We start from the raw sequence: 10646 nt of genomic DNA on the forward strand, positions 1-10646 counted from the left end.
TTTTGAAAAAAACATTTATAATTAAATTACCTACAAATGACGTATATCACACCTTTCCAGTAACTAATTTGAGAAAAAACTTGCTTCTTACAAGAATCGCGATATTGGATTTTAAAATGAATTGCAATATTTTAAATATGAATTGCAATATTTTAAAATCTCGGTAGTATGAATAATGATACTTGACTCTTAAATCACGTGAATACAAGTCGCAACACGTAATTTTTAAATAAGGCATTATAACAGCGTGATTATAATAGCATTATAATCAGGCATTATAATAGCGCGATTTTAGGCATTATAATAGCGTGAATAAGAATTAGAATATTAGCAGATTTTAACGCAGTTCCAAATATTTACAATGGCAACACCAAATCAAAAGAATAAAATTGGCAGAAGAATCATATGTATGTAAACTTCTCGTTAACGATATAAGTTTAAAAATTTACTAGGATTATAAATTTTTGATTAGCAGAAGTTCAATAAAAAATTATCGTGAGTTACGGGGAATTCTGCAATATTCGCTTAAAAATCACATGCCCTGCTTTTAGTCAACAAAATGATAGAAAAAACCTGGACCCCCCCTTGTGTGGGAACTGGTAAGATAAGCAAGCAGTGGATGGAGCTTCCTAATATGAAAAAACTTACATAGTACAATTATAAATGTTAAAATAAAGAAAAAGTGGTGTGGTAGTCACAAATAATTTATTTCTAAGAAAAAAATGTAGGAATGAAATAGTTTTCTCTTAAAAGCCATGCATGAAGCTCAGAAAAATAAGGTGCGGCCGTAGCCATGTCGGAGTGGGTGTATTTGATTAAAAAATATCTTATTTTTTTACTTCCCTTAACAATAATTCAAGTGAAACTTAAAAGTAATGGATATCACATAAAATTGTCATCCCTTTCATCTCAATAGCTTATTACAATTTTTCTTACAGAAATTTTAAAAAATTAGAAAGCAACAATTTGAAAGGGATTATTATTGCATTAAGTCATGGAAATATATGCATAAATTGATAATAAATGAATAAAAACAAAAAGAACATGAAATAAACATTTACTAAAATAATTTATTCTAGTATGGTTACGGTTCATCACACAAGTAGGATTAAGTAATTTGTTCTGTGTCAATTCAAAAGATAAATATTTTGATTACAATTTAACACAAAAACAAATTTAAACATTTGATAATTATAAACATAAATCATAAATAAATTAATACATGTTACACAAAAAGTAAACTTAGTAGATTCTTTAGTACACAACAACAAGGTATTACATGTTCATAATATATTAAAAACTAAAACATGACATATTTTAATAATTTAATTTAAATATATATTTTGATATTTCATTTTAATTATATATCACATTGTATAAAAGAGTTTTTAGAAAAATGTTCCCAAAAAATCTATTTATGAGTTCAAAATTCTTTATTACAAGAGATCAAAATATGGAATGTAAGATATTCTCATAATATTTAAAGGAATGAAAAAAAAAACATTTCTAAAATATGAATATAAAATATTTTAAAGTTACATATACTTTTTACTAAATAGAAATCAATTGGGGCAAATTTAAATATGGCAGACTTTAAAAAAAATTGATTACAAAACCATTGAAAAAATTCAAACAAACCTTTGTTTGTTTGAATTTTCTATACGACAATTTTATTTTAAATTTTGCAGGTGATTAAAGTCAAAAATTTGAATTCAAAGAAATAAATTTTTCAAAGATTTTTTCTATGCCTAACATAAAAGGAAACCAAATTATAGTTATGTTCCTTGCAAAAAAAAAAAGCTAAATTCTTTAGTTCAAATATGGATGGAAATGTGAGTTATTAGATAAATGATCAAATTACATTAAATGCAGAGAATATAGAGAAGTAAACTGGAAGTTATATAAAAGCTTAAAGAAGAAGACTATATATAAAAGAAATTTTAGATATTCTTGAATGTACTTATAAATGGCAGGAAAATATACATAAAAATTAAATATACTTGCACTCAGTAAATATTTGAATTTTTAACATAATTACTGATTAGCAGCCTTTAAAAATTGTTTCTTTAATTAAGTACTATAAGTTAATATAGGTTAATCTTTTTTATTTTTCCAGGACATTTTGTTAGTTCAAGCTGCATATTACTAAACTTGAGTTTTATATAAAAGTTTACTTAATCAACTAGCATATAATAGTAAATCAATTTCACTAACTAACAGTAAAATATCTTAAATATAGAGGTATTTTAATATATATTTTCACAGAATATATATATATTTTAAGTGCATCAATAGAATATAGAGATTACAAAGAAAATTCTCTAAAAAAACCAGGTACTTGTTGGAATATATTGCTTCATATCAAGATAAACATAGAGAAAACCCTTGTATCAATTTCAATTACAAAATAAAAGTACCTGCATCAATAAAAAATTCAATTGCACAGTTGCTTGAGCGAGTAGAAAGAGTTCACCTATGTTTCTAAGAAGAGATGTCATTCCATGCTTCGTACTGGAATGACATTTGTAGCCATTAAAGCAATGAGAGTGATAACAACAGCGGCAATGGCAAACAGAATTATCCACATTTTGAAGTTTTTCCAGAACATGTGACGCCTAACTTTTTTAGATGTTGCATGAAATTGAGATGACTAAAATAAAGAATAAAAATAAAGTTATTAACAAATATTTTTTTATTTATTTATATTATATAACTGAAATTCAAAATACAACATGTGATATTAAACATTCATTAGAAGTTGCATGAATTTAAAACAATTAGTAAGAAAATTAAAACAATGAAACTCAGGAAAAATAAGTATATTCAATAATATTGTTTTGAATTTAATTTATTGAATAAACAATCTGAATATAAGATGGGAGTTTTTACAAATGCATATGTATCTACATATCTGCAAGAAATACAAATAAATTTTAACTTTTAATTGCTGATCCACTTTCTTAGAATGCCAAAAAGTTTTCTTTAAGCATAAAATGTAACACAGAAAATAAATTTTTAAACAAATTTGTATTTGTAGTGTATCAAGGGGAGTCGGTAGGGCATGTACTAATAATGCTAAAACTGACCCTTTTCGATGTACCTTTTCTCAGAATCTAACCAAGATATTGTTTCAATTTTTTAGTCACAGAATAATTACATATACATATTTACGCTGTGATAATTTTTAACACATATCTTCGGCAGAAAATTTATAAGTATTATGAACTTAGAACTTTAAATCTTTTAAAAAGTTACATCAAAAATCTTTCACAACTCAAAAAGTATTCACGTTAATGCCCAAACATTATTACAGCAAAAAACTGATATAATCTCAAATATCCACAAAAAATTTAAAGCACTATAACCATTTTCTTAGAAAAAATACATTGAAAAAGATCAGTTTTAGCATCATTGATATACGCCCTACTGTCTCCCCTAATTTAAGAAATCAATTAACCAAATACAAACTACTTTGAAATTATTATCCAAACTCTTAATAGAAATAAAAAATATGGCAAACATTGAAAATTTTAACTATAACTTACAGCACTTTTTTTTACTAAAGCATCTGACTGATTCATTCCCATTTACATCATAACAAGATGATTCGTTTATTTCAGCCAATCAAAATTGTTAAATTTCTGAAATCTTTAAATAAATTATCCTTAGAGTGATACATACCGAGACTTCAAGGTCATTGGTTTTGTCCAATAACAAATCAAGCCTTTCACCCCTATCAACAACTTTTTCTATATTATCACTCATGACAGTCATCACTTCTTCAACTTGTTTCTTCACTTTTCCAATCCCATCAATGGCTACATCATTGCTATATTTTATCTAAAAAAAGAAAGAAAAAAATTAACTCAAAATATAAATAGTATATGAAAAACTGTTCTCATTGCGGGAAGGGGTAAATTAAAAGATTTAAGATCAAATATTTTTCAAAGAACACAACATTATACAAACAGACACAGATTAATTCTGACGATTATTGTATTTTTAATATGGTATACTTACACTTGACACTCAATTCTCAAGTAAAATATTTTTGAGTAAATAAGTAAAATCAGAAAGTATTTATAAAGAAAAGAAATTCTATTTTAAGGCATAGGAAATAAACTGAGAATAAAATCCAACTTTAAAAAAACAAAAAAAAGAAAATTAGTAATACTACTATGCCAAACATGCTCTAAATATTTCTTAATTTTTTTAATAGCATATAACTCAACAATTTAATTTTCTAAAACTTTTCTCAATGATAATATTTATTATGATTAAAATTATATATGCAGTCAGATCTCGATATAAGGTCATCCTAAGGGACATCGCAAAAGTGACCTAATAAGTGGGGTGACCTTTTAACCGATTCATTAGCAGTTCGTAACTAAGCACGTAAATAGTACACATAACGATTTTTTAAAAATGGCAATACAAACAAAACGATCGGCCATAAATTAAATATTTAAGTCAATAAATTTTAACAAAATTAGTAAAGAATTAAAGAAAGTTAAATTTTTTAAAAAAAATTTAATTTATAATAAAGCTGTTTACAAATTTCCTCAAAGTGTACATACATACATTATATCTAACCTTATTTAAAATAATCATTTATGTAGGTCTGTCTTGTTTGTGGTTTCATTTTTCAAACAATGTTTTCTAGATTTTGTAATTTCTCAAAATGTTCCTCAGCTCCCTCATGGTTTGTAAAAAAAATTTGTATGACATTTATTGCATTGAAGGCTTCTACTTGGGTTACAGTTTCACTGTCATTGACCTCACTGTCCACAACTTGCGAAATAATTTCAGAAATTGTAGCTTGTTCTTTGGCTGCAATATTTTCCTAGAACTCGAGAGAGGTAATTGCCTTGTAAGGAAGTTAAATAGGCTTTTGTTAGAAAAGCGCTCCCCTCGCCTCAGTAAAAATGACCTTATAAGCGATAATGATTCTTAAAACTTGACCATATATCCGATAATCTGTAACAAAGAATTCCTATTCAGTGAGCCGGGACTTTGGAAAAGTGACCTTATGTGCGGGGTGACTTTATATGCGGATGACCTTATATCGAGGTCTGACTGTATATCTATGAGTATAATTATAAGGAAATGCATTTTTAAAAGAAATATAGGAATTGTTTAAAATTTCTTAGCATTGAATTCAATTAAAGAATGTTAAAAATAAATAAATTTAAATATTAAAACTGTGAAAAAAATAAATATTTTCAATATATTCTCATTTTGGAAAAATTGAATTTGAATGCAAATACCATGAAGGTTTTACAAATTAAAGATTGGTACTACTTTAGGTTAAAAATGAGTGGTATTTCATTTACTTCCTGCATTAACAAGAAGAATTAAGAGCAAATTAGGATGTTTATTAAGTTGTATAATGTGATTCTAGTGTATTTTACCCTAAAAATGATTAAAAAAATTTTAACAATGTTTTTTTATAAAAATAAAAAATGATTAAAACGCATTTGTAAAAATTAACTATACCATATATAAATGAACAAGTATGTATATATGATAAATAGTATAAGTTCAATTTGCCAGAAAAAGTTCTTCCACTTAATGGCATCTGAAAGATATCTCTTACGCTTAACGATTAGTTTTCAATTCTGTAAGCTAGCAAAACAAAAGATAATACTTTTTCTAAGATTGAATTTTTTCATTCTTTCACAAAGCATGGAAAACATTTAATATTAAAATTATAAAAATACAAAATTTAGAACACAAAAACAATTCAAAGCATGGAAATTAAATCCAAATTTATAATTTTGATTTTGGTAAAATTAAAACCTAATTCAAAATTTTGATCTTTTTAAAATTTACTTTGATTTTGTCCATAACTACAGAAGTGTAATTTGCAAGTTATTGAAATACCTTTAAAATAATATTATTTGCAAAATAATATAACAGCAATTATATACCATAATAAAATATTTGAAGGATATATATTAAAACTTAAACTTTTCAAAAAAAATTTTTCACAACAAATGTTTAATTAATAACCACAACTATAAAATTATATTATTGTCATATGATGACATAAAATTGATAAAAGCTTAATTTATATAATATTACATTTGAGATTTGAACAATAAAATCCTTGAACTGGATATTAAACATAAACTCCCTAGCTAAAATGGTGATCAAATTCGTGGAGTATTAAGGGGATTTTTTAAAAAAAATATTTTGCTTATCTATATGTTTCATTTTAGTATAAATTAAATGTTATAAAAATAAAAGCCTACTGGGGTAAAATAAATGACCACTGATGCATCGATAATGCATCAGTGCCCAGCAGACAGATAAGAATCAATTTCAAGCTAAAGCAACTTCATTAATAAATGAATATTTACTAAAATACCATACCATTTGGTCCTTTAAAATGTAGCTAAAGTCTCTATCGAAATCATGCTCATTAGCAGTAAGCGCTCTAATAGCTAAACTTCCGCTAGTGAATCTACTTTTCACCTGCAAGTTATAAATATGTTTATATGTAGTACAACTTAAACACTTAGTTTCAGCAGTACATTATCAAGATGTTTAACAATTATGAAAGATGAATGCTTTAAAAGATGTATGATCATATAATCCACTGCAAAAATCCAATAGTGAATCAACTTTTCACTTGAAAATATGAATGGTTTCATAACTACGAAAAAGATCACAATATACATGTTATAAAAAATTATATTAGATTTTTTTTTAACATCAATTTCATGGAAAATCATGAATTTTTTTTTTTGAATAAGGTATGATAAGTGAACTTATGAGCAAACTCTTAGGAGGAGCTGACTAAAGAATTTATAAATAACTTTAACATCTTATTAAATGTTCAACTCTAGAAATAAATCACTGTCATTAGTTTACTCTTCATGCAACTTGAGATTTTCGATCTCTTTTAGAGATTGTCAAAAAGAGCTCCCTAAATAAGAGTAACTCAGAAATATTTTGAACACATTTGAATCTACTAATTTGTTTTGTTTATAATTTTAATTCTAACATTTTTTGTGTTTCCATATTTGACTTTTTCGCATTTGGAGCGGTGGTTTGTCCAATTGCTGGAAGATGTTTCGATGGTCTTTCCTAAAGGTTTTCTTCCACACAAAATCTATGGAAAAAATTCCATGTCTGGTCATAAATAGAGGAGGAAAAATGGTCGTAAATGGAGGGGGTCGCTACACAGAGGTGATCTTTCCTGGAGGTTTCACTATATAAATGAATGCATTTATATCTAAAGGATGTTATAAATGCCTCTAACTATTCTGTCATCAACCTATAATAGAGAAGCTTTCTCCAAAATAAGGTGAATACATATGCTATATTACCCTATTTGTCAGTGAAATAATTGAAACAGTTTAGTAGTTTATAAACAAAAACATAAAATGATAATGGTAATTCAATAATTATGTACATGAATTTCTTTCAATTCATTGCTACATTTTTTTTTAGGAAAAAAAGTTTTGAAACTTTGGATTTCTGCGGCACATTGAGTTTTCTCAAACAGATATTGAGTTATAATGCATACATTGAAATATTTCATTCCATGTATTTGTATTATTATTGTATTTTCATACGGGGGGAAAAATACAAATATTGCAAAATGTGGTTGTGGTATGATCAGTACAAAACATGCGCATATTGAGCAGTTTTTAATAAATAACAAGGTATATAATTCTTAAAGAGCTAATTTTCTGACAAAGTTCATTATATAATTTAACATATTCATTGCAATGTTTAAAAATGTATACTCACTTCATTTAAAAATGCAAAAGGTACACTTTTACCAAATTCATTCTCAGCTGCACAAATATATATAAGTAAATCTTCTACAAGAATATGATATGTGTAGCTGCAATAAATGAACAAAAATGTTTTATATAAACACAAAAATTCTGACAAAAAAAAAAAACCCCAACAGTTAATTTACTTTACAACAAGCCTCAAAAAATATTTGAAAATTTACAATATAGAAATTTACTTATAATGGTAATATTATGCAACAAATTTATGAAAATGTAAAATGAGTTTATATTTACTAAATAAATTTTAGCACTGAAATTGAAAATGTAAATAACATTTAATTATAATGCATGTCTTTATGCTTAGGAGATAGTGTAGACCACCTATAATTATTTAAATCTGTTTGCAGTATGGTGTTCTAAAGCATACCAATTAACTGTAACCAAACAATTTTGAGATGTCACTGAGTTTCCAAATCACTAAAACATCCATCAATATCCTGTCAGACCTAGGTACACAATTTTTTTTAAAGTATACTTTGATAGAGTTTTTATGAGATACATAAAGGTTTTTTACATCAAAAAACCAAATGTTTATAGGTTACTATAGTAAATATAGAGAGTTAATAGTACCACATGATAAACTCCCTTGGTTAAGATAGATTTTATTATTTTACCGCGACTAGTAAACTCTGCATGAACTAGGACTAGCAAGCTTCTTAACAAACAAGTTTCTGTATGGGTTAGAAAATTTTAAATTAAAAAAATCAACTAATTAGTTTTGATTCACTTTTTTTAAAGTTAATAAGTGTAAGAGTAAGGTTAAAAATATTGGACAGAATAATTATTTGTCAACATCCTGGAAAACATAATCAAAAGTCAGAAGAAAAAAGGAAAGAAAATTACTTATGGTAAATCTCACACAATTCTGAATATAGAAAATCAAAATTAAAATATTTTTATTCAAATTTTATAATTTTCACATATTTTTGAAGGTAATTTATATACTAAAACTAAATGGTACTTTTCCAATTCGCCGGCACCGGCGATAAAGTCACCAATGCAAACTTACTGAGTGCAAGTAAATTAAACTTTTTTTTTTTTAATAAATAGATAGAGTAGCAGAAGTTACTTGAACCGGCAAAATGGAAAAGTACCAACTGAACTTACATTCCAGATGCAAAACATGATTTTGTATTCCTTTCAACAGGTATATTGGATAAGAAAGATTTGACTTCAGAGTCATAATCACCAGCTTGTCTTTGGTTGCTAACCAGAATCACACCGGATTTGGCCACAGCAGAATAAATTATTCCATTCATATTGTCTATAATGAAGTTATAGATATGATTAGATCCTTAACATTTGTAACAAAAAGAAAGAACAATATGATACATATTTAATTCACACAAAATATGCTTAAATTTTTAATAAAAAAATACATTAAAAGTATTATTTATAATTAAATTAGGCCTTAAGAAAACCAGAAAACTTCGGGGAGATTTATGTTTCGTGATCTGAGGCAGAAAAATCGCCAAGTCTTGGCGACTTCTGGCCAGCGAACTCCAAGAAACTTAACGAAAAAACATCACAGAAAGGGACCAACTCGAAGCGTATAACTCATAGTCACCTCGGGACAAACATCCACATGATTTTTTTAAAAATTTTCCCATTTAAAATCAATTTGGCACCTTAGGCGATTGTAGTTCACGATACAGAAATATTCCCAAAATTTTCATCAATGCAGACTAAAAAAAAAAAAATTTCCTTTTCAGCTCACATGATTTGTTTTCCTTGTGAAATAAAATCATTAATTTACAAAAATATCAAATTTAAAAGGATGAGCTAATTGGTAATAACTGCAGCTAATGAAAATAGAAATTATAGCTAGTAGAAATTTTAAGATGAAATTTAACTTGATTTTAAAATGTAATCTTGCATGACATAAAAATTTTCTATCAACATCATTGAAAGCACTTTATCACCAACATTTTCAAGAATTAATAAAATTGTAAACATAAAATAGTATAATCATTTTTTATAAACTGCATGAAACAGAAATAAACAAATCTATTCAAAAAATACAATTCACAGATGTCAAGCTTAAAATTTCAGCACTGCAACATAATAAAAACAGTAACTAATTTAAAAGAACACTTCTTTGAATAATTTTATGCAAGAAAATAGAATTTAACTTTTCTACAAGATTTTAAATATTCAACTAATAGCCAGTTAGATCAGTCAATTAATTTCATTTCAAAGTAAGATTGCATTATTTTATTTCAATATTATTTACAAGTAAGTTTACAAATTTTCCTGCAATATTAATTGCACTGATCTTTTACCGTCATGAGTCCAATATTGATTTAAAAGGAAAGATTATAAGTCACTCTTAAAGTTCAAATTGCGTTATCGTTGTTCGATTGGTGAAGAACAACAATTCTGGAAAGATAACATATCAGTAAGACATAAAACCAAAATCAACTGTCAATATAATTTTTAATACATTAGTGTACATTCAGCTAAATAATGTAAGGGAATCGTCTGTACCAACATTATAGAAAATTAACTGCCTCTAAAATTTCATTGTTTTCGGTATATTAATTCATAACTTTCCGTATTAATTCCTAACTTTCTGTTTTGATATTTGCTTAAAAAAAAGTTATTAACATATTCATTTAATTGGCTTCACAATTTAAGAAATTGATGATTTCAATATTTTTTTATAAATAGAACTTATAATTTTATATACTCAATACATACATAGAATTTAAGTAACTCAAAATTGAAAATTATTCATTAAAATAAAGTAAATACAAAAAATCAACAGAATTTAATAGTGACGCAATCTATAGCATAGTTTAGTTGAAGAAGTCCTATCTTAATAATTGTAAATTT

At 26.1% G+C, this 10646-nt stretch overlaps 1 protein-coding gene across 4 annotated transcripts; it reads right to left on the bottom strand.

Moving 5' to 3' along the window:
* Positions 1 to 1050: 1050 nt before the first annotated feature.
* On the bottom strand, positions 1051 to 10646 carry LOC107439443 (vesicle-associated membrane protein 7). Of its 4 annotated transcripts, none has more exons than XM_043039226.3 (6): positions 10512 to 10646; positions 8919 to 9075; positions 7762 to 7858; positions 6376 to 6477; positions 3682 to 3840; positions 1051 to 2650 (listed from the first exon to the last, which is right to left on the bottom strand). In XM_043039226.3, exons 2-6 carry the CDS (start codon positions 9068 to 9070, stop codon positions 2495 to 2497), a joined length of 666 nt encoding a protein of 221 aa, XP_042895160.1. In that variant the 5' UTR covers positions 9071 to 9075; positions 10512 to 10646; the 3' UTR covers positions 1051 to 2494. The 4 variants fall into 4 exon arrangements, with proteins under 4 accessions (XP_042895160.1, XP_042895162.1, XP_042895163.1 ...); XM_043039228.3 differs by lacking the exon at positions 10512 to 10646 and adding an exon at positions 10094 to 10208; XM_043039229.3 differs by lacking the exon at positions 10512 to 10646 and adding an exon at positions 10045 to 10141.

This window comes from Parasteatoda tepidariorum, chromosome 3 (assembly GCF_982258835.1).
Source record: "Parasteatoda tepidariorum strain Cologne lab strain chromosome 3, Ptep-v5.0, whole genome shotgun sequence".
Taxonomy (NCBI): Eukaryota; Metazoa; Arthropoda; class Arachnida; order Araneae; family Theridiidae; genus Parasteatoda; species Parasteatoda tepidariorum.